Raw genomic sequence first — 24,209 nt, 5'->3', positions numbered from 1 at the left:
AATTGGACTCTCGTTTTATTATTATTTATTATTTTTTACTATTATTTAATATTTTATTATTATTTTTTATCTTTTTTTATTATTATTTATAATATACCTAAACACTTTTCAACCTCCAAACCCAACGTAAAAAGTATTTAAAGTGATTGTATTACGCTACACAATCACGACTTTACTATCGTTTCACGGCCAAGAAACTAGATCACTGCAGCAACAGAAGAACAGTGGTAGATGAGGCACGTATAGACGGTATAATGTTCAGCTGTGAATTGTTATCTAATTTCAGCTAGATCAGAGGCAGGAAGAAAATTAATATGGTTAACAAGGTGGGATATATATATAATGAAAAAATATATAATATCATGATCAGCTAGCTAGCTGTGAATTCATGTTACCTAATTCGATCAAATTAATATTGTTGACATATTGCGCTGCTAAGGATGTTTAGTTTGTCAAACAAGCAAATAGCTAGTAGCCTAGTACGGTATGTTCTGATTAATTTATATATATATATATATATATATATATATTTATATAATCTATTTTTTTAAGCTGATTAATACATGTTTTCTCATAGTCGTCGTCAGCATTATACTAATGGTCAAACTTTCATTCAAAAAATAAACTCTTCGTGCAATATATATATATATATATATATGGCTCGTAATTCCTTATAAAAAGTGGGACTCATGTATAATTTTAAGCTAAGTATGAAGGTTGATATGATATGAGTTCTTTATAAAGAATAGTGGGTTGAGTATGTGAAGTGAGTTACGTGAAACTCATCTAAAATGTGTTTAGATATTAAAATAAGTTTAGTACTATTTATAAAAAATTAAAAAAAGTTATGAATCTCATGTATAAAAATGTGTTGACTTGAAAAATGTTGCGAATCTCATGTGTAAGAAAGTTTTGAATTAAGATTATGAGTTTAGTAATTTAAGAGTTGGGTGTTTAAATATTAGATTAAGTTTAAAATTAGACTGAATTGAGTTGATCTTAATTTAAACTCTTCTGTCATATTATATATGTTAGTTTTTGTAGGTTTGTTTAACACACCAATTATATAGTGATCAGACCTATTTTAACTTTAAAAAAAATTAAAATACCAATTATTTTTTAGCAAAATTGATGTGAAAAGCTTCCACGTAGTACGTCAACAGCTTGTTGGGTGCATTAAAAAAAGTTTGTACTTTAGTCACACATCAATGACAACGAATTAGTCATTTTTATCAAGAAAAATATTTTAATTTTTAACTAAAAAAAAATTATATAAAAATAAGCTAACAAACTCACGTACCTTGATTTGATATTTTAAATTATAAAATTATTTTTATTATAAAATAAATTTAATAGATTCCATAGAATTATATAAATTTGTATGTTTACTTTTATACGTGGGTCTTATTTTCTTGCTATTATTTTAAATTCCAACTTACGAATTATAGATTTTAGATCCTAAATGTAAATATTCGAAGAAAATTTAAGAACTTATTCACCATCTTCTCAATCAAGAAAAACACTGCTCAATTTGGGGCGTGAAAATCATTCCTAGCCTTTGAGGCCATGATCGAATTACACAAAACCAGCAGAATTTTTTGTGTTTTTTCCCCCATGTTTTCTTCTTTATTCAGTTTCTATCATTCGTGTGCTTATAATTAGCATTTAGGGCCCGGCCAGGAATGGGTCGTGTTGTGGGCTGAGTCAAAGGTGAATCCGTATATATTGTACTGTGGGCCGAGTTGAAAATTTTTCATAAATATATATATATAAATTAATTAGACGTTGGTTTAGGAATTTAATATGATTGTTATACCATTGAACGTGTAACCTTACACAAACAAACGAAGAAAACTAATAATAGGACTTTTGCTATGCATGACATACTATGTAAGATGATACCAAAGAAATTAAGAATGTAACAACATCCGTGTATATATTATTGACGTGATAGATATTGATACGTCTATGATAGGTATTGATACGTCTATCATATTAATTATTAAATATGATTATTACTTTGACATTCTGCCACCAAGTAAATAGTCATATTTTATGATTATTATGTGTAGATGTTGTGGGTATAATTTTTTTTTCTATTTTGTTGGTATTGAATCTTTATCAGTATTTTTTAATGTGGGAGATGTTGACCTGTCAAAAATATACACGCGGGTTTAACGTGTTAAATTAGACTGGACATGACTAATTATGGTACATAAGAAGGTGTTCGAGAGATGGAAGCTAGCCAACTCTATTTCTTCTTGGTTTAACAAGACATGTTGAAATCATTTCTAGTTTAATTTATTTCTTTCATTTCCATCATTGACCATTTTACATTAATCTAACATGTTTTCTTGTAGACTACTTGAAGGGTTAGGGTTGAATTTGTAATCACCTAATGAAAATGATTAATAATTATCATTATTATATCTTCCATAAAAAACAGTTCACACACGATTTAAATCTTAAGAGAATTTGTCATATTTTGAAACTTTTATATATTCCAATCAAGTCTCAACACATGCACATATGAAACTCCATTTTTTCCGTGGTTTAGCAGGACTTGTTGAAGTCTTTTGTGGTCATTTCTTTCACCACCGTCGTTGACCATTTACCTTCTAGCTAACAAGTTTTCTTCAACTTTTTTAAGAGAAATATTCTAATTATAAAATAATTTCATAAAAGTAATATCATAAATTGACGTAACTTGATATATATGATTTATTAGATTATAAAATTACTTTTATTATAAAATAAATATGATAAATCAGATCAATTTATGAGATTATTTTTATGTAATTACTCTATAGTTGCAGCACTCATCTTTCTTCAATGGTTAGGCAACTTAGACTCAAGTTTTGTAGCAAAGAATACACATATCATGGCAAAGTAACTTTGGTGTGGCATTTGCATTCATGTCAATGCACATGGAAACCCAAATAATGGAAGGAAATGAATGGGGATAGGACTATTCCATGCACATAGTTCAAAAACACACATGCTAGCTACGAATCCTGGCATTGGTGTGATTATATAACACCCCTCTCACACGCTTGAGAAGTTCTCACATGTGTGAGAAAAAAAAATTAATAATAATAATAATTAAAGGTAAGACGAAAGTGGGAAAGCAAGTAATGATATGGGGGGGTTTGAGACAGAAGAAGAGTTTGGCAAAAAGAAAGCATCTATATAGGGGATAGATCCGATGTATCAGTGTTTTTAGGAGTTTTTAAGAGAAGTGTTGTCTTGTCACAAATTAACTCGGAAAGGGTCAAAAGTCCCATACAATTTATTTATTTTTTTAAACAAATATTTATAAACCGACGTGGGTGCACTATCATTTAATAAAACAAGACCAAAAGTTTCAAATAATTCAAGTTGAAAGAAAATTATTTATAAATTAAATAATTAAAAAATATATCAAATATATTATAAAAATAAATTTATAAATTCATATGATATATCATATATATTTTATAATAAATAAATAAACTTGCGATTTAATATAAATTTATATGATATATTAGATATATTTTATAATAAAATTATATTTATTTTCTAATATATCATATCAAACCATATCAATTTATAAATTTATTTTTATAAAAAATTTATAATTAAAACATTTCTTAAATAATATTTAAGAAAACTTCTCATTATTGTATCAATTAAAAATAATTAAAATGTTTTTTTGTACAAATTAATTATTATCATGTTAATAACTTTGAAGTTAAAAAAAAAATAATAGTTGCATTTCTAATTTTGCAAGTGTGGTATAATTATTTTTTAAAAAAATAAATATTAAACTTATATGAAAAAAAATATTTAATAGTAAATTTTACTTTTTTTTCAAAACGAATGTATAATAGTTATACACTTTATAATTATATGTAGTATTACTGTAAAAAAATAATATTACATATATTTTTACTTATAATTTTATCTATATAATTTGTTTTATTAATTTTATTTTAGTTTTAAATTTTGAATAAATTTTATTAAAAATTGGTTTGAATTTAGATATGAGATAAGATTGTTTTTTATAAAAGTTAAATAAAATATTATTTTATATATTATTATTATTATTGTAAAATTTAAATTATTTATTATATTTTATAAAAAATTAAAAAAATTATAATAATAAAATTAGATGGAAGTTAAATATATTTATTATTTAAAAATATATATATTTTCCATTTGAGTCGGAGGATGAGGATAAGATGGAGATAGAGCAAACAGAGGCGTCGCTTTCTCTTTTAGTATGGAGGTGACGTGTTCTCAACAATTTAACGACAGAGGTGGGACCACGATGGGACAGATGGCTAGCTGTTGGACAGAGAAGACTAATTTGGAAGCACCACATGGGGTGAGCACCGCAACTGTACGCCTCTCTCTCTCTCTCTCTCTCCCATCCCGGCGGCTGCATCCCGACTGTCCCACCCATCAATACTTTATTATAATTATTTATTTATTAATTAATGATCAACAAATTAATCAAATGCATCCCTTAAATATACACAAATACTCTTTTAATTGATTCGCGTAAATTTATTATTAGCCATAAATATATTAATCTATTTTTAATTGAGAATAAAAATATCTAACAATTTTGTAGTTTCCAAATAAAAAGGAATCTTGATTTAAAAGATCAAATTTAAAATTTAAATATTACAAATTAAATTTTATTATTTAAATAATATAAATAGAATATTAATATATTCAAAAAAAAATTATATAAAAATATTTTCACATACTAACGTGACTTAATTTTACTTGTTATATTTAATTCATAATAAGAATAATTTTATAATTTAATAAATTATATTAAATTATATTAATTTGTGAGATTATTTTTATATAATAAATATTATATTCTATCAAATTAAAAATAAAATAATTCGTAACAAAAAGAAAAAAGGAGAGACTATATAGTATATATGTATCAAAATAGTTGTCAATCGAAGACGACTGTTGATTTGCGTCAAAGGTGATTAAAGAAAGGTAGGAGAGACGCTAATGCCCACGTGCGTAAAATAATTCGGCAAAGAAGAAAAGGGACTGCGACAGGACTCCTTTTCATGAGTATTTTTAAATTATTTATTTAAAGTGATTAGTCGGTTTCTTTCTTATAAATATTGGGGGGAATAAATAATAATTTCAAATTATGATAATGAACAGTTTGACTTTTTAATATTTTAATTATAAAAATTAATTATGTTTTACGTGGTATATCGATCGTGTTAGATGTAGTTACTTGTGTACTAGGCGTACATCTCATATGAACAATAAAAAACAAAAATGATTTTACATTAAATAAGAATAATCTAATTTGAAAGTTGAATGTCTGACTTAAAACATTAAGATATTAAATAAAATAAAAATAAATATATTAAAAAAGATGTGTTTTGTCATTGAGCGTAATCGTCTACCTGCAAGTCAAAGATATATGACACTGAATATTCGTAACCACTTCGATGCATAAGTTAGTGACAAATGAAAGATTATAATTCAAGTATATAATCATATTGAAAAAAGAGTTACCTATTTACATCCTAATTGTGGGACTTATCTCTAAATTAAAATGATTTTATATTAAATACAAATAATTGAATTAGGAAGTCAAGTGTCCGACTTAAAATGTCAAGACATAAAATAAGATAAAAATAAATATATAAAATAGATTTTATAAAATTTTACAGTGCATTTAATAAATTTTGAAAGATTTAGTATTTATTTTTATTTTTTGAAAAAAAAATGGAAATAAATTAATTACAAAATCAAGAAAGAGATAAACTTTTGAAGTCCTTAATTGCTTCTATATATGTGGAATTGGGTACAAAATTGGGAATTGAATGTTCTTAAGGGTATTGAATCAAACGCACATTCCCATTATAAGCATGAATAAATATGACATTAAATGAGTCATGAGTTATGACTTCCACATATTCTGGCACGTTCCTTTCGTTTCTTAATTGCTCTCTTCCACACTACTCGCACCCTTTCGTATATTTATAATATCGAATTTTTTATTATTATTATTTTTTCTTAACAAATAAGAGGTGGAGACGACTAACATAACTATCATCTGACGCGTAAAAAAAAAGATAAATATATATGATTTTTTGACCGTTACTATCATGACTTTAATACTTATCTTATTTATAATTACCTAAAACGTAATTGTAAGTAATTGCGATCAGACGAGAAATGAAATAATAACTAAGAGGGAATAAAAATCTTTTGGATAATATCAATATATTTAATAAATGTGGACAACTCACTTTATATATATACTTTTTTTTCTCTAAAAATAAGAAAAAGATTTTGATAGAAAAACCTTAAATTATTGAAAAAAATAGAAGTTAAGTGGTTCCACGAGGATGGGATGTGTCTTTCTTTCATGTCTTGCCATTTGAAGTTTATTTTCTGCAGATTCCTTGGTAGCACAGAAAGTGATGAGATCATGACCAGAAATAACTTTCCTCGTTGCCATGTGTTGGTCGTAAGAACAACGACAGACTGTGAGGTTACGAGACGGGTGTGGAGAGAATAATCACCCCCCTTCCCCCTCTTAATATCCTTACTCTTGTGGCCTTGCCCACGGCTTAACCACGGTTAAGTGTTTAACCTGACCATGGTTAATTATGACCACCTAAAAAATAAAGTTTTTACTGTTCGTTCCTCATATCACGTCTCCACTCTCTCAGGTGTCATCTCAGACCCACCACCCTCTCTTCTCTTCTGGTAGAAAGGAGAAAGAAACCACAACTCTCTCTCTTTCCCTCTGTCTCTCTCCGTTTGTAACACGGCAGAGGACCTTCAATGGCCGACGCGAAGAAGTAAACATTCGGGTAATTTGAATACTCTCCTGATATTTTTTTTTTTCACTTCACTTAAAAGAATAGAAATAGTACAAGTACTTTGTTTATTTTTTCTGTGTACTAGTTTTTTTTTGGACAGAAAGAGGATTACAAATGAATGTTTTATTTGGGTCTTGATTTGGGTTGCTGTCTTTCAAATTGATGAGCATTGTTTTCTGCTCTTTTTCATTTCGGTTACGCAGAGCTGCTCCTGTCGTTTGGCAGTTCGGTTCATCTTTCAGTTTTTCGTTTTATAGTTCTTATCTTGTTTTTGGGTCTTATTGTTATTTGTCTAAAAGGGATGTGGTGGATGGCCGAGACTCTGGATCTAGTAAAGGCGGCTGCGGAACCTTTCGAGTGCTCAAGCCCCATGAAGTCAAATTTTGTTTGATTTTGATTTCAGCTTTTGTTCCTTTAATGAGTATATTGCGGTAAAATATTTGAAGGTAGCTTTTCTCGCTTGGGTAGGAGAAAAATTGGTTCAGCTTTGTTTGGGAAGCTAACTCAGATCGTATGTGGCGTCGTTTTGACGGAGAAATCTGAATCTTGGGCTTACAAATTTATGCTTTTTGGAACCAATGAAATAAGTCTGAGTGCTGTGGATCTGAGGGCTGCTTCTTGTTTTCGTTTGTTGTTTATTTATTTATTATTTTGCCAAAATAGCTCTATGAGGGTTTTCCGTTAATGGCTTTTATGGTAATTATCTGATCGGATTATTGAAATTTTTTTCTCCTAGTTTGTTTATTGGTTTGTTTCTGTAATTGGGGAAGCCCGAGTTATTGCACTTCTTTTATGTCAAAAAGAAATGAGGCCTTGGTGTACATCTGTTCATCCTAATCGGTGGCTATATGAATTCGTGCTATTTCAGTCTATTTTTTGAGAATCTAAATGGTTCCTTGTTTTCTGTACTCGCCTATTTAATGAATTTTATGTTATTTTGTACCCTGTTTCCTTTCCATTTAAGTACAGTTATTTCCAATTCAATATATTCGGTGTATGGGGACGTTATTATTATCTCAACTAACTTTGATTCCTTCTTTGATCAAGGCAGACATCGATTGGAGTTTATCGGCCTGATTCAGTTCAATATTGGAAAGGCCAAGGATTTCAACTGATATTTTCATAGAGTACGGATATTGATTAGAGAGTCAGAGAACAACTGCACTGATCTTTCTGCGCTGGTGGTGAATGGGAACCTTTGAAGACATGGGCTTTTTTGGCAATCTAGAATTTCTTTCAGCTCCTCCTGGGGAAGGCGAAGTAGTTCCTGAGCGTGAAGCAGAGGTGACAGTGGAGGAGGATTACACCGATGATGAGATGGATGTTGATGAGTTAGAGAGGAGGATGTGGAGAGACAGAATGCTATTGAGACGGCTCAAAGAACAGAATAAAGGAAAGGAGGGGACCGACAATGCAAAGCAGCGTCAATCCCAGGAGCAAGCTCGAAGGAAGAAGATGTCTCGTGCCCAAGATGGTATCCTGAAATATATGCTGAAAATGATGGAAGTGTGTAAAGCACAAGGTTTTGTGTATGGGATTATTCCTGAGAAGGGCAAGCCGGTGAGTGGAGCCTCTGACAATCTGCGGGCATGGTGGAAGGAAAAAGTCAGGTTTGATCGTAATGGTCCTGCTGCAATTGCCAAGTATCAGGCTGATCATTCGATCCATGGGAAGAATGAAGACTGCCAAGCAGTGGCATCCACTCCCCACACCTTGCAGGAGCTCCAGGACACGACTCTTGGGTCACTTTTGTCAGCTCTGATGCAGCACTGTGACCCGCCCCAGAGGCGTTTCCCATTGGAAAAGGGTGTTTCACCACCATGGTGGCCCACCGGGAATGAAGAGTGGTGGTCTCAAGTGGGTTTGCCTAAAGATCAGGGGCCTCCCCCATACAAGAAGCCTCATGATCTGAAGAAGGCTTGGAAGGTAAGTGTTCTCACTGCTGTGATTAAGCACATGTCCCCTGACATTGCTAAGATCCGAAAGCTTGTTAGGCAGTCAAAATGCTTGCAGGACAAGATGACTGCCAAGGAGAGTGCCACTTGGCTGGCCATTATAAACCAAGAAGAAGCTCTGGCCCGAAAGTTGTATCCTGATAGATGTCCACCTTTATCAGCTGGTGGGAGTGGGTCTTTTGCCGTCAGTGATGCTAGTGATTATGATGTTGAAGGGGTGGATGATGAACCAAATGTTGAAGTAGAAGACTGCAAGCCATGTGATGTTAATCTCTTTAATATTGGGGCTGCTGGACCAAGAGATAGGATTATGATGGCACCAGTAGATCACCAAATTAAGGGTGAGCTCATTGAAATCAGCTCAGATTTTACTCAAAAGAGGAAGCAGCTGGCTGATGAGCCACATACTATGATGGATCAAAAGATATATACCTGTGAGTACCCCCAATGCCCATATAACAATTACCGCCTGGGGTTTCTGGACAGGAACTCTAGAAACAATCACCAAACGACTTGTCCATACCGTGGTATTGCCCAAGTGTTTGGAACATCAAACTCTCAAATCAATAATGACAAGCCAACGGTCTTCTCTCTGCCCTTTGCTCAACCTAAGCCAGCCACTCCACCTTTGAACCAGACAAACCAGAATCCTTTCAGTGTTTCAGGACTTGGACTTCCAGAAGATGGGCAGAAAATGATCTCTGAGCTTATATCATTCTATGATACTAATCTTCAGCGTGGTAAAAGCATGAATCCTGGGAACCTCAAGGCTACAGAAGATCACAACCAGCAGCAGAAGTTTCAACTTCCGGTGGATGATAACTATTACAACCAAGGGGTTATTATGGGGGGAAATATGTCTGAAGAAACCAACATGCCCATTCATCCCACGGTGTTCCCCACAGCAGAAGTTCAGTTTGATCAGTGCAAGGCATTTGAACCTCCATTTGATAACAACCCCACCAATAATATTGCCGACTTCAGGTTCAGTTCTCCGTTTAACCTTCCGTCGGTTGATTATACAGTGGATTCAATGCCAAAGCAAGACATCTCCCTGTGGTACCTTTGAAGAAAAAATCAGGACCTGTATCTTAGGCTCTCTTTGGTCGACACTGCTAGTAGATATGGAAGGCTGTATGAAGGACGGAGCTTATATCTTTTGGGTTCCACAGGCTGGATGGATGCAGCCTCTTCCTTTTCAGATTCAGATTCTAGTTTTGTAATATATATAAGCTTGTTTTACTGAGACGTTTAAAACCCACCTGAACTTGATGCTAATTCTGCAAGGCTAGGGTGTTAGGATGCTTTCAGTGCAGTACTGAAAAGGGCCAATAAAGAACTGGGAAGGGACCAATCCAATACTGTACTGCTATTGAAATGTTTAGAAGCATAATCATCTTCCTGTTGCAAAAGTTGATATTGCCATGTTACAGTCATATTGATCTTTATATATATGTAGATCGTTGGTTGCTAAACTCATTAAGATGCATTTTGCTTGTTTTGGGCATTGTTCTTAGCCTATGCTGCAGAGGCTGGCTTGTTGACCATGTTGCTAGTTCCCTACATATTTAAAGTAGAAATGAACTTAACACTAATTTAGTTTGCTTGCATGAACCCCATGCTCTCATATCGAGCATCCAGCAGTGGGAAGTTAATGTTGCTAAAGTTGGTAGTTGGGAAAGATGAGAAAGATGTAGCTTTCAAGGGATGAAAAAAAAAAAAAGATCTTGTATTAAGAGCCCCCACAAAAAGTCTGGACCCATTGCTTTTGTCACGTTCCTGCAATGTCCAGGTACTGAAAGTTCCCTCTGTTTTCGGGCAATCAAATATGAGAGAAAAATGAGATAAGAACGTCCCAACGCGGTTCGAGGCTTCTTCTTGTGATAAGAACTGCCACAGATGCCGCCTAAACTGGCGGTGGAAACAGTTCCATCGTGTTAAAAGCAAGAGGAAAGTGACTCCCCCCTAATTAGATGAGATACAAGAATAACATTATCGATAAAATGATTTCTATATTTTCTTGATCCTAGTAAATTAAAATAGCTTTAATTCTTATTTTAGATTATATATATATATATATATATATCAATATTTTTATTTTATTTTTGTAATTTTCTAAGTTGATAAGTTTCTTTCCATGTGAAGATCGGTGTCAAACAAGCCGTGACCGGGAAGACTCCTTAAACATGTCAAGGCGGTCTTGTAAGTTTGCTGCAATTATTGATGTTTGTGGGCATTCTGATGACTGGTCATTAGATTTTCAAAGTGGTACCCACGTTTGGCATGGGAGAAAACTCGACAAACGTTGAACACTATATAATATGTTACAGCAGAAACGACAATCCTGAAAAAAGAAGTGGTCAAAATAGTGGTTCGGTTGAAGTTAGGCAGCCTTTGAAAGTGTTTGTCATTGTCGACTCTCTTAACTTTCTCCTTATTAGATACTTCCATTTTCAATGCAAATCCAAAAGTCCCTACATTTAAATATCTCCCATGCATGTTCTCCATTGATCAAAGGCCATCTTTTTTGGTAGATTTCCCAATATATGTTAGTCTATCCATATTGGAATTTTGTTCATTATAAACACATCGCTTATTGTGAAACTAGAAACAACCTTAAAAACAAAAGTCAAAACACAAATATTTAATTTATGTTAAACTTTTATATCAGTAATGGCGTTCGGTCCGTTTTCAACCTCAATTAACTTTGCAAAACCCGTTTTCAAGGATTAATTACCCCAAAACCTTGACACAAAGGTCATGAGTTGGAGTTGATCAGAAAAGCCTCCAAATTGCCATTGCCTTTAACAAGACGCTTCCTTATTTTAATGAATATTAACGTTTAACCTAACCCAACCCTTATTTGGTACGTACTTACATATCAATCATGTCACCATGATGAATCTAATATATCGAGAGGTGGTCCTTAATTTGTGGAAGGGTGAAAGGTTTTTCATGATAATCACTGGAAGATTAAAATTCCCTTTCACCCCCAAAGAATATATGATATAAAAGAAATAAATAGTGAAGCAAGGGGAAAGAAAGCATGACACAAAATCTTTAAAAGTTACCATCGGGTGAAACATCAGACAAGAGTAATGTTCAATCTTAATTTGAGTTCAATATCTTTAAATAGTTTAGAATGTTAACAGTAATAAGAGAGTGGTGTAATTCTTTTTTGATACATTGAGGGAGGGGGGTCGAACTCATGATCTCCATTACAGTGTCGTGAAATTCTGGGAAATTGAAATGTTGATTAATGATTTTGTACAAGTATTAAATATACAAATCCCGTGTAGACTCTTTATATATATTAAAAAAAAATTGACTCTACCATTTAAATTTTTTTCCTAGTGGGGTCTCGTTTTTGCAAAATTCATAAGAAATTACACATTGTGTCGTGGCAAGAAAAGTTGTAGTACCTAGTAGGGCCTTACCCAGTAGCAAAGGCCCAATCTTAGTTTCATTCGAGTAATTTTGAAGAAAATTGGGCCCGGCCTAGAAGGAAAAAAGTCATCGAAAACTTTTTTGTTGGGTCCTACTAAGGAGTCCATGAAGCAATAACTAGATTTTCAAACTCTGTTTTGCAATCAAGGCGCTGATCTTGAAATATCATCAAAGTAAAGGTTAGTCATCTTGAAATATCATCAAAATGGCTTATTCTCGACACAAATAATCGTTTTTGTTGTAACCTTGCAAATTGAAGGATGGGTTCATGTGAAGGTTTAACCTAATGAGATATCCTTCATGAATTCATTAAATGTGCACTGATGCGCAATTAATTAGATCTTTAGTTGTTGATATAATTATTTTCAGGCACGACATGTAGTTATAATTATGAGAAATAATATTTATAATTATGGAGTGTGTAAGTATCGCGCAATCTCTTTAAAAAAAGTGAGTAAATACGAAACTTATATTAAAAAAAAAACTAATTTTTTAATAATAGACCAAACTCTTTTTTAAAACGATTGTACAACACTTGAATACTCAATGAGTACTGAATATAATATTACTCTATAATTATAGATTAAACTGTTGTTATAACAACGTACATAAACATCATCTGTACGTTCAAAAGATGGCCTTTGGAGACTTCAAAGTATTTATATCCATGCTAATGATCGATCGAGCTGTTTTAAACTAATGTGATCGAGTTTGGCAACATGCAGACTATGCAGTATCTGATCATTGAGGTTAGTTTCATGTTCTTGAACTGTCACATGAAATACTAGATGAAGCAGCTTCCAATTATTAATACAAACTCAAGTAAATTCGATGGTATTTGAAGGAGATCGTCTGGATCGATCGAGATGAGGAGAGAGAATATATAAGAGAAGCTAGCTAGGGTTGATCATGATTCATGAAGATCAGGAAGAGATAAAGCTGCCATGCATTTTTACCGTGGAATATTTAAAGCTGGAGACTTGGAAACTAGTAACACAAAATGTTAGTTGACTATCGTGTCTTTGTCTATTCTTCTGCATGCAGCGCCTTCCCTTAATACTTTATCTCCCGGTTCCATCCGAATTCCGTTCATATTTTATGGTATAAACTAATACAGAAACTGTCCAGATGCTGATGTCAATCCCTGTCATTCCGTCTGCAATTCAACTTCCTCTTACCTATCATTGAACTTTAACTCTCTGTCATGTATTCTTTTTTCCCGAAACTTCCCTCAGTTGTCAATATTCCGTCTCTATTATTAGCTCTTGGCAGTTGTTCACGAGTTTGTGATTGCTGATCACCATGAAACAGGAAACAAAAAGACTCTCAGATGAATACGAGGTATCAGATATTTTAGGGAGAGGAGGGTTCTCGGTTGTAAGAAGGGGTATAAGGAAATCAAGCGGTGGTGAAAAAGCCTATGTAGCCATCAAAACCCTGAAAAGGATTGGCCTGTCAAGTTCAACACCAGCAGGAATCCCACGGAATATTAGTCACGGCGGTCAGAAAAGCTTAGGCGCTTCCATGGGATTCCCAATGTGGAAACAGGTTCCTGTATCGGATGCTTTGCTAACAAACGAGATCTTGGTTATGAGAAAAATAGTGGAAAACGTCTCGCCTCATCCAAACGTGATCGATCTCTACGACGTCTACGAGGATCAGAATGGCGTTCACCTTGTGCTGGAGCTTTGTTCGGGTGGCGAGCTGTTTGACCGGATTGTGGCCCAGGAGAGGTACACAGAGGCTGGCGCTGCAGCCGTGTTGCGGCAGATTACGAAAGGGTTGTGGGCTCTTCACCAGGCGAATATAGTCCACAGGGACTTGAAGCCAGAAAACTGCCTGTTCCTGAACAAAAGTGAGGATTCCCCTTTGAAGATCATGGATTTTGGACTAAGTTCTGTGGAGGAATTCCCAGACCCAGTTGTTGGATTGTTTGGTTCCATAGATTATGTCTCCCCGGAGGCCCTTTCTCAGGGCACGATTACTTCTAAGAGTGACATGTGGTCTTTGGGAGTCATCTTGTATATCCTGCTCTCTGGGTATGTTGCTAATTATAATTACTTCTCCTTCAATGAAAATGGGAAGACTGCCAGTACTCCACCACAACCTGCTGCAGCATTCAGGCCAAGCTAAATTTTATTTCTTGATCTTGATCTTAGTTACCATCATTTCTAAATCCAACGTTATAGCTATGAATATGATACATTCAAGCAACAAGGTTCAATCATTCAACTAGACAAAAACAGACAAGAATTCTCTTGGCAAATCAAAAAAGGGGCTGCAATATTATATCAGGCGTTCTAAAGGGCACATATGTGCGTGTCAGATTCTTTACTTTTTTTTTTTTTTCAAATCAGGAATTTTTACCCTCTTCTGTTATGTTTTAGGTATCCACCATTCATTGCTCAGTCAAATAGGCAAAAGCAACAGATTATAATGGCTGTAAGTGGCTTTCCCTGACAATCTCATACCTACATATATACAAGGGGATATTGTTTTATATCTATTTGCCCAACTCGAGAGTGATGCTTGTGTGTGCAGGGAGACTTCAGTTTTTATGAGAAGACTTGGAAGAACATTTCTTCATCAGCAAAGCAGTTGATTTCAAGTCTCCTGACAGTTGATCCACATAGGAGACCTAGTGCTCAAGAGGTATTTTGCTCTCTTCCTAGTTAAACTCAAATGATAACCCAAGTGAGATTAGTAGTTTTGAGTGCTCCCTAGCTTGGAAATATAGAATTGTGCTTGTGCCCGCAGATTTTGATATCAGTTTGGTATGATAAATTGAGATTTTACTAAGAGAAAAGATAGAAACGAGATAAATGAACCACAGTATAATGCTTGTTCTGGTTGATCATCACAAAGGTTATATCTAAGGGCAGAGATCACCACAATCATAGGGATCCTCAATTACTGATCTTAGGCCCCAATACACTCGAAAAATGCATCAAACGCCTTTCATGTAATAAGCTTTACCACTTAGGCCAACACCTTTGGTTTGGTAAGTACTGCACACTCAAAACAGATTTGAGAACTATTGAAACAATTATATGATTAAATGAAGTATTCTAGCTAATAGCAACAAGTTGACCTTACAATCATTCTGGGTCCACTCCTCTCTGTCGACTGCTTTTTTCTCATGACTTATAATTCTAGGCAACCAACCAGTATCAGATTCTTGAATTCCTTTGGTCGTTACTAATCAGCATGTAAATTAATATTTTTTCAAAAAAAAAAAATGCATGGAAAAACAGCTTCTGGATCATCCGTGGGTCGTTGGTGATTTAGCAAAGCAAGATCAAATGGATGCAGAGATAGTTTCACGATTGCAGAGTTTCAACGGGCGGCGAAAACTACGTGCAGCAGCAATAGCAAGCTTGTGGACCAGTACCTTTTTCTTTCGGACAAAAAAGCTGAGATCTTTACTTGGGCCCCATGATCTTACTCAGGAAGAAATCGAGAACCTCAGACTACATTTTACAAAAATGTGAGTTCGCTTATCCAATTTCATACCTCCACCTTTTATGACCTTCTGTTTTTCCTAAAACAGTTCAGGACAGCAGCGCGGTTGTAAAGATAAATAGATCCAACGTTGTATAAACAATGTTTGTTTTATTGTATAATAGATCTAAGGTATCAAGTATTAAAAAAAAAAATGAACTACTTTTCAAAAAATCCCATAAAAACACTTTGGCACATAAATTTTCTAGCTTGAGTGGACCCAATTAAACACTTTAACAAACATTAGAAGCACTACTCATCAGTAATTGACGAAGTGCAGATGTGCAAAAGGTGACAATGCCACACTATCTGAATTCGAGAAGGTGCTGAAAGCAATGAAGATGTCGTCTTTAGTCCCTCTAGCACCACGCATCTTCGACCTATTTGACAATAACCGCGATGGAACAGTTGACATGAGAGAGATACTGTGTGGCTTATCCAGCCTCCGGAATTCTCAAGGGGATGATGCTCTTCGTCTCTGCTTCCAGGTGCACTTCATTTTTTTTTTATTTTTTTTTTTTTTATAGAGTTATACTATATGTTACACTCTCATCATACTTTCATCATATTATACTGACATGGCATTACCTTTAACTTCAAACAATTTATTATTTTTTAAAACAATAGATATAAGGGTTGATCGATAATATCACATCATCACAGTAGAATAGGAGTGAGATGAATATTTTTTGAATTATGCTACATTAAGTCACTTTTGCATGTAGTCAATTATTAGTAAAATGCACAAAAAATACAAAAAAATGATTGCATATAGATTTTTATTTTTTTAGAACACAATACATGCATATATTCACACGAGCATTCAACGGGGCAGAGGTTGATCCACTAACCCAAATGCACATTTTGAAAATCTAAATTTTCTCCTGTTTTCCTTTACCTTCTGGGAAAAGCCCAAAAATTTCAGAGAGACAGATGGAGCTATTTGAAAAGCCATGAGGAATGCTTAAACAGATGATCTCGTATACTCTAGAACTAAGCTCATTCTCTTGTTTGTTTGGCAAACAGATGTATGATACAGATCGGTCTGGATGCATCACCAAGGAAGAAGTAGCATCCATGCTTAGAGTAATGGCTGTCTATCTTTTTAATCCTAGTATATTTCACCTGGTAGTTCGCTTTTCTATCTGCTAATGTAGTCTCATCACCCATTGATTCCGTTGAGCAGGCTCTGCCCGATGACTGTCTTCCAGGGGATATCACCGAGCCTGGGAAACTGGATGAGATATTCGATCAGATGGATGCCAACAGCGACGGAAGAGTAACCTTTGAAGAGTTCAAAGCTGCCATGCAGAGAGACAGCTCTCTCCAAGATGTAGTCCTCTCCTCTCTGCGCCCATTATAGTTTTCCTACTTCCTGTCGACTCTCTAAATAAAGTTCTGGACTTCTTTTTTCCTTTATTGAACATTTATGTCATACAAATCAGAAATGATCCAAGAGGAGAGGAGACGATGCATCTCTAATTTTTGCCTTAAAAAATATTATTATGAACTGTTATCCTAAAAAAGAAAACAAGGGAAGCCAACTTCACAATTTGAAGTGAGTAAAACCAGGCTGAGCCTGATAGAGCACCCTTCCAGCGCGCCAGCGCGGTCTAACCAAAAGGCCTGCTAGACTCTTGTTTGGCTATTGGATCTCCACGACCTTATTCACTTTTCTCCAAATTATTTAGCAAAGAAAAAAGAAATTCCTTGATGTTCAACGAGGAAGTCCCAAGGACGATAAATTAAAGTGGGCTTGAGGTTACTTGATGAACCTTCTTCACACTTCTTCAAATTACTTTGAAAAAATAAAAAAGACACTTACCAGTTTTCACAGCCTCATGGGACAGGGTATATCACTACATGCAATATCACTTATCAGAAGATATGAATCAATTATCATGCCAAAAAAAGATGATTTATCCATGTAAATGTAATCAACCATATGAGAAGCTGAAGCATGTGTATATTTCTTTAAACAAAAAGGAGGAGTTCAAAATTCGAACACATAAAATTTAGGATCTCATCACATGTGATATTCCTTGTGTCGTGTGTCAACCACTACCATCAGAATGCCAATGCTAGCCAAGTCCAAAGGAAAGCAACATGAAAATCTATATTTGGATTATTTGTTGCTAGAGAAGATCCCGATCAATAAAGGTCCAACATTCATGTGATAAGTGTGGAGTGCAAAGCCATTTTTTTATCCTCTACATTTTCTTTTAATAGGGGTAAGGCTTGCTAATGAACTAGCTGAATTCTGTGTTGAAGAACAAAAGCTTTTTGGATGGAAACTGGAAAGGGTATAATCACATAGAAATTTCAGCCCTCACTGCATTAGCCAGCTGTCCCATGTTTAAACACAAACATGCGAAATTTTTAACTTCAGAATTCTGCTAAACGATATAAGACTGTCTATATTAGTAGATTATACCGATCTACATAGAGAAGAGAGTTGATCGACCAAAAGATTCCAAGCAGTTTGAAAGTACAATTAATTATCAATTGACATGCCAAGTTTATATCTTTGAGCAATACATCCACACTACAAATCGTCATTGTCATCCATACCTCTCATGTCATCACTATCTCTACCATCTGTGCTGTCATTACAATCATCCAGATCTTTTAGTTTGTGACTCACGAAAGAAGTCTCACTGGGGACTGTTACATCCATCCAGCTCAGGTCTTCACCCTCCAATACTCCTGGGTCCTCCACCCAATCTCCCATGTTGGCATCCATAGCTTCTAAGCACATAGGGTCGAGAGTACCCCTTCTAATCCTAGCTTTGCTTGCTTCTGGCCGCCTATTGCACAGAAAAAGCCAAAGGAACAAGTTGTAAGCATTTGCAGCATAATATGCTCAGAACATAAATGGTAAGTGCTACATATCACGAAGGGAGAAGTACAGAAGAAAGATACACTTGCATATAACGTAATAGAACAGTGTTCTTCTCATTTATACCATCTTCTTTTATCATCAAAACTGGATTTTTATAATTTAATTTAATTTTTTTTTTGGGGTATTGTTTGGGGGGGGGGGGGGGGGACGAAGTTTTCATCCCCCCCCCAACAATTTGCAACTCAAATTCGATTTCTCAAATTCAGAAGATCCATAAGAAACAGATGGAGGAGAAAGATATGCAATTAGATTACACCATCTATATTGTATGAGTTTCAAGATTTAGGCAGCTTTCAGACTTTTAACCATTTTTTTGTTAAGTTCTATAAGCACCTAATGGGACTTTAACCAATAACCTTGCTCTCCATCCTCTTTCTAACCAGGGAAGGAGGAGCCATTTGAGTGCTTTCCTCCTCTCTTTTTTTGTTCTTACCAATTCAACTCGGAATGATTATTTCCAAAGGACCATAAGGATATGACAGTTAATGTAATAAGTGCAAGAAGGAACTACACTAGGAGTTGCCAGATGGTTTACAAGGGAAGCCCACTCCAAAATCTCCTCCCAATACCCAATAACAAGATCTGAATGCAAGCTTCAAGTCTATGATAACAACCAAGCCATTCTATCAATTCCATCACCACAAAATTTCACAAAGTATAGGAGACCAAGATAGGGCGACACCAAAGACGACTTATCACCTTCCTTTCAAGCCTCCCGTGAGATGAAAATACCATCAGACCAACCCAAACAACTTGCCAGTCAAAACATAAGTACATTGCAGTAGAGAAAAAGCTTTACAAACAAAATTTTCAAAGGAGCCTTTCAACCCAAAAATTTAACAGAACTAACATCTCTACAGTCTTATACAAAGTATTAGATACTCCTCCCAATCATAACAATGTATCTTCTACAAACCCAGTCCTTTGTGAGAGTCTAACTTCATCTGAAGTTAAAGCGACAATAATCACACGCCAACCCAAACTTCACCTCCACCATCCTCCAAATATGGTCCCTTTACCGTTGCAAAAATCCAAAGCCCGTTACCAAATAAAGCAAATTCTGAGTCAAAATGAATAATGGCAGAGGACCAGCCACAATGCACAATTAAATCCGGCAATTCTTGTATCATTTGGATCAGTCAAATCAAGACTTGCTCAATGACTAAATACAGAAAAATGCAGAAAATTTAATCGTGCCTCATTGTCAAATAAAGCTCATTCCTTGAACATACAATATAGAATAGCGAACTATATAGAGTCCACAGTTCCAGCCATATAATATTACAGATATACTTGGAAAAAGATTGCTAAAATTTGATAAGTTACCTCTCTTGAAGACGCAAGTTATAATGGACAAAGATGAGGTCATTTAACCTTTGATGCTCCAAACGGTTCCTTTTTTTTAAATGAATACGTTCAAACATGCTCCAACTCCGCTCACATCGGCTGATATTGCAAGTTTGACTTAAAATTCTGACAGCTAAGCGTTGTAAATCTGGGTAATCAGCTGCATACAGTGACCACCACGTAGCTGCAAAAGGAGATTGGTCATTTCTTAATTATGAACAATTAAGGACTGCAAATTTTGAAAGAATAAATGATAAGATGGTAACCTGGAGCCAATGACTCTCGACCTCGTAATGCCACAGGTCGACCAAAATCCCCTACAGCTTCCTCATAGAAATTCACATTGCTTGTAATCATAACTTGAGCTGTTAAATCAGGTTCTAAGGTTTCAATGCAATCAAGTAAGCCCTTTTGGATGACTTTATTAGAGGAGAAACTGGGGTTATAGAATATTGAAGGGTTCAGGTAGTATGCAGCTGCATGTAGCGGACTATGAAATTCCTCCTGCCAAATACGATTAATAACCTCCAAATATGGCAAGTAGTCAGATTCCTTGTTTTCAAAGGCAACAATGATGGTTTTCTTTGCTTTTTCCATCGCATCATATATGATTCCTACAGATGGCTTCTCTCCAGAGTGCACAAGCTGTAAAACAGAAAGTAATGGCTTTGTCACCTTTAGAGTCTGATCAGACATTGACCAGAAAAGTGGGTCCACAATAATTTCTGCCACCTCAAGTCCCACCCTTTGCTTAGAGAAATTCGAGTTCATCCAAGCAGCTCCAGTAAACATCTGATGGAGATGGCCCTTCAAAGATACAATGCTTTGTAGCGTCAGAAAGATTGAAACAAACCTGGTGGTTGCATGCTGGATAATATCTCTTCCACCGGTTTTCTTCCTCATTAAATTGAGGACCCAAGCATTGTTATATATAAATTGAGTTACCTGTCTGGTCTTTGCCAAAACCTCTTTTATTAGATCAATTTTTCCAATTTCTTCAAGGATTAAGTCAATACAATGTGATCCACAGGCAGTGCAGAAGAAGGTTTTGTATTTCTCCATTAAAAGTTTTCCTGCTTCTTTATAACTTGGTGAGGTATCTGTCAGAAAATTGACAATATTCTTTTGCCCGACTTCTTGAACAACGCCATCAAATAAATTCAGAAGTGTCTCAGGAGATGTGATGTCCGACGCATCGACAGATTTTAGGAAGATGGTACCCTTTGGACAATAAACAAAGAAGTTTATTACTGTACGACCAGTTCTGTCCATCCACCTATCAACCATTACCGAACACCCTGTCACTTCCCAAGACTTTCTTAGCTCTTCTACATATTCACTCACATCTTGAACGCTCCTGTTAAGCAATTTACCCCTCAAAGAATGATAAGAAGGCATCTTATAACCGGGGCCAACAGCAGCAATAGCATCAGCCATCTCTTGAAAATACTGGGAATTGGCAGCAGTGAACTGTATGCCAGCTTCGTATAAAAATCTTGCAACAGCCATGTCGGCTTGATCCATGCTCTCCTGGGAAGCAAGACTCTGGTGTATCGAATGAGCAACAACAGGTGCAACAGTTGAGAAATATTGCTTCTTGTGTCTCTTAGATCGATTGGAGATTCTTTCCACAACCTCTTTTCCCCTTCTCTTACCACTGCCTCGAACAGGAATCATAGTCTTAATCTGCACTGAGTCTCCATCATCTCCTTCTTCCCTATCCTGACTATATGACATAGAATCCTTGCTATTTTTCAGTCCTTTCTGTCTCTTCAATCTTTCCAAAACTTTAAAACCTAGATGTTGTTGCATCTGTACTTTAACATCTTCGGGTACTTCCTCACATGGGGCTACATTTCCTCTTTCACCGGCTAAGTGTTGCTTCAATCTAGAAATTCCACCCCCAAGCATAATTTTGTGACAGTATTTGCACTTAATCTTTTGGCGACCCCCATTTACCATAATTCCATGGGCCCAACCAGGATCAGAAGCTCGGGGAGGTGCCAAAACCTAGTTAGAGATATGTGCAGTCAGTAGTTAAACACAAAGAAGAAATCGATAGTTGTGAAATATATTGATAATAGGACAACTAAAGAAATGCAAACATATAATACATACTTGATTTTCCTTGTGTTGCATAGCTGGGAACACACTGAAAGACTTTTCAGTTTTCACCATCAGCTGTCAATACTCTATTTCCATGTCACCAGAAAACCAAAAAAATTGGAAATCATAATCAATGAGAACACAAGAACACAGATTTACACTGAATAACGAGCAAAGATACTAGAGCCAATAAATTTGCAAAAGGGTTTAAAGAATTGGAAATTATAATTACATTGTTGAGAGGGGGAACATACGGGAGGCTAGTCCAAACTAGAAAACTTGAAAGATTATGTAACTACACATCAAAGATAAACCATGAACTTATATGTATATGCATATGGAAAGCAAAGTCTAAGCCAGACAGTGGATGACAATGCCATTTCAGGGATACTCTTCGACTGCAGAATTATGACTTAGCATATACCCTTGTTCATTATCAGCGTGCTCCCAGCGGAACTTGCACTTTAGTCAGGGTCTGAATCTTGGATACGTTCATGGGCATACATCATTTCAATTGGGAGAATGACTTAAAATAACCGTACTTTTTTTTTCTCCGTCATTTACTCTGAAAATTCAAACGAATAGACAGATCATTCTTACACGTATAATATTATTGCAAATGTGGGTGAATGCATTCATAAGTATTTCATAATCTCTAACTCAAACAGAACAGGCAGCGTTGGGCGCTTTAACCATCCAGCCGTGGATAGGGCTTTAAGATCCTGAACATCCATAACCAAAAATACCATGTAAAATAGGACCTCAACTCTAATATACCCACATATTTCTCTTGCAACGTAATCCACAAACTGTTTCCCTTTCTTCAATAAACCAATAAAAAACAGAATTCTTTAAGGTAAGGTGAGGCGAAAAAGTCAATATGTATTTACATGCAGTGCACTGACCAGCCATTACAAAGAATTTAGTTGCTTTATTGACCAGGAAAGCAAAAGCAGACAAAATGTTAAAAATTAAACAATATACATGAAATAAAAAAGAAAAAATATTCTGGATATATGCATATCTCAATTCCTGTGAGCAGAGAGAATATTTTAGGCAGACCAAATATTGTGTTAAGCACAACTTAGTGAGTCAATAGTACCAAGAAAATCAGAATTTTAACTTTTAATACTTTGATTTCCTTTACATTTGCTCTGAAACCAAACAACGCGTGAAAAATAAGTTATTCAACAGCTTTTTTTTTTTGATAAGTAATAAGTTATTCAACAGCTAAACTCGACCAATTACTAAAACCTGAGAAAATGAAAATTATGAACAATGTCATATAATTAACCCCAAGTAAAAGGATTTGCCTTAATCTGATTCGTCTAAACTAAAATAAATGACTCGATGTTGTTATGAACTAAGAAATCGATGCAATATCTTACTCGGAAAATTTCCGAATACCGGTACAAGACTCCAGTGCCGAAATATCGCAATCGTCGTCCGAGACATCAGATCCCAAGCTCGGAAACCAAAGGACCAGAAGCGAACACGAGCAGAAGAACCGAACCAGTAGAGAGACTGATCGGACTAGAACAGTTTCGGAGAATCCGAACTTCAGGATCGGCGTTGGTTTCTTTAGTGATGAGCGAAATTTGGGTTTTTTTTTTTATTTTATCTTTACAATCGGTAAGCGTGTCGGCAAATCGTGTCGGCTTGAGAGTGGAGCTGAAAAAAGAAAACCACCACCTTCGCTGATAATTTCGCTTTTTAAAACACAACTGTTTTTGTGCCGTTTCGTTTCGTACGACGTTTGACTAAACCGATTCGGTCTACATTTCTTGCCCTTTTTCTTATTTCGATTAGAAAGTCTTTTTATGGGGTTTTTTTTTTAATGAAATATTTATATAATATTGTAGGTAATATAATTTTTATTTATGAAAATTAAAACTTAGAGAGGCAGAGATTGGCTCTCATCCAACATATATATATATATATAAAAGTTTTAAGATATTCGATGTTTTTTATATTTTTTTCCCCAAAATTCAGTCCTTTATTCCTTGCATAATGGATATTTTTTAAGAGATTTTTAACAAATTTGAAAAGAAAATACGTAATAATTTTGGAACACATCTCAGAGAGAGAGAG

The 24,209-nt window shown here is 35.0% G+C and overlaps 3 protein-coding genes across 10 annotated transcripts; 2 read left to right on the top strand and 1 right to left on the bottom strand.

The window, feature by feature from the left end:
* The first annotated feature begins 6,677 nt into the window (after positions 1-6,677).
* On the top strand, positions 6,678-10,294 carry LOC122291771 (ETHYLENE INSENSITIVE 3-like 1 protein). Of its 4 annotated transcripts, none has more exons than XM_043099740.1 (3): positions 6,678-6,851; positions 7,160-7,306; positions 7,912-10,294. In XM_043099740.1, exon 3 carries the CDS (start codon positions 8,049-8,051, stop codon positions 9,882-9,884), a length of 1,836 nt encoding a protein of 611 aa, XP_042955674.1. In that variant the 5' UTR covers positions 6,678-6,851; positions 7,160-7,306; positions 7,912-8,048; the 3' UTR covers positions 9,885-10,294. The 4 variants fall into 4 exon arrangements, with proteins under 4 accessions (XP_042955674.1, XP_042955672.1, XP_042955670.1 ...); XM_043099738.1 differs by having other exon boundaries at positions 7,908-10,294; XM_043099736.1 differs by lacking the exon at positions 7,160-7,306.
* A 2,960-nt stretch (positions 10,295-13,254) lies between these two features.
* Positions 13,255-17,245, top strand: LOC122292960 (calcium and calcium/calmodulin-dependent serine/threonine-protein kinase-like). Its single transcript, XM_043101544.1, has 7 exons — positions 13,255-14,301; positions 14,650-14,704; positions 14,804-14,914; positions 15,517-15,749; positions 16,044-16,251; positions 16,790-16,849; positions 16,950-17,245. Exons 1-7 carry the CDS (start codon positions 13,565-13,567, stop codon positions 17,124-17,126), a joined length of 1,581 nt encoding a protein of 526 aa, XP_042957478.1. The 5' UTR covers positions 13,255-13,564; the 3' UTR covers positions 17,127-17,245.
* Positions 17,246-18,147: 902 nt separating this feature from the next.
* LOC122292959 lies at positions 18,148-23,818 on the bottom strand. 5 transcript variants are annotated; one of them, XM_043101543.1, is made up of 7 exons: positions 23,507-23,818; positions 22,543-22,683; positions 22,131-22,204; positions 20,958-22,022; positions 20,279-20,819; positions 19,992-20,196; positions 18,148-18,570 (listed from the first exon to the last, which is right to left on the bottom strand). In XM_043101543.1, the coding sequence occupies exons 3-7, from the start codon at positions 22,188-22,190 to the stop codon at positions 18,309-18,311; spliced, it is 2,133 nt and encodes a 710-aa protein (XP_042957477.1). In that variant the 5' UTR covers positions 22,191-22,204; positions 22,543-22,683; positions 23,507-23,818; the 3' UTR covers positions 18,148-18,308. The 5 variants fall into 5 exon arrangements, with proteins under 5 accessions (XP_042957477.1, XP_042957475.1, XP_042957473.1 ...); XM_043101541.1 differs by having other exon boundaries at positions 20,279-22,022; positions 22,510-22,683; positions 23,507-23,817; XM_043101539.1 differs by having other exon boundaries at positions 20,279-22,022; positions 23,507-23,817.
* Between the last annotated feature and the right edge of the window lie 391 nt (positions 23,819-24,209).

Source organism: Carya illinoinensis, chromosome 13 (assembly GCF_018687715.1).
Source record: "Carya illinoinensis cultivar Pawnee chromosome 13, C.illinoinensisPawnee_v1, whole genome shotgun sequence".
NCBI classification, from domain to species: Eukaryota; Viridiplantae; Streptophyta; class Magnoliopsida; order Fagales; family Juglandaceae; genus Carya; species Carya illinoinensis.
The sequence above is the reverse complement of the archived record's forward strand: the minus strand, read 5'-3'. Positions and strand labels throughout refer to the sequence as shown.

What these genes read in the sequence shown, in the direction of transcription:
- LOC122291771 (XM_043099736.1), top strand. Translation starts at nt 8,049, where the DNA reads ATGGGAACCTTTGAAGACATGGGCTTTTTTGGCAATCTAGAATTTCTT.
- LOC122292959 (XM_043101541.1), bottom strand. Translation starts at nt 22,190, where the DNA reads ATGGTGAAAACTGAAAAGTCTTTCAGTGTGTTCCCAGCTATGCAACAC. An exon ending in TGCAACACAAGGAAAATCAA is followed by an intron (nt 22,023 to 22,130) that starts GTATGTATTATA and finishes ATCTCTAACTAG; the next exon opens with GTTTTGGCACCTCCCCGAGC. An exon ending in TCGAGAGTCATTGGCTCCAG is followed by an intron (nt 20,197 to 20,278) that starts GTTACCATCTTA and finishes CTCCTTTTGCAG; the next exon opens with CTACGTGGTGGTCACTGTAT.
- LOC122292960 (XM_043101544.1), top strand. Translation starts at nt 13,565, where the DNA reads ATGAAACAGGAAACAAAAAGACTCTCAGATGAATACGAGGTATCAGAT. An exon ending in AGCAACAGATTATAATGGCT is followed by an intron (nt 14,705 to 14,803) that starts GTAAGTGGCTTT and finishes TTGTGTGTGCAG; the next exon opens with GGAGACTTCAGTTTTTATGA. An exon ending in GGAGACCTAGTGCTCAAGAG is followed by an intron (nt 14,915 to 15,516) that starts GTATTTTGCTCT and finishes ATGGAAAAACAG; the next exon opens with CTTCTGGATCATCCGTGGGT.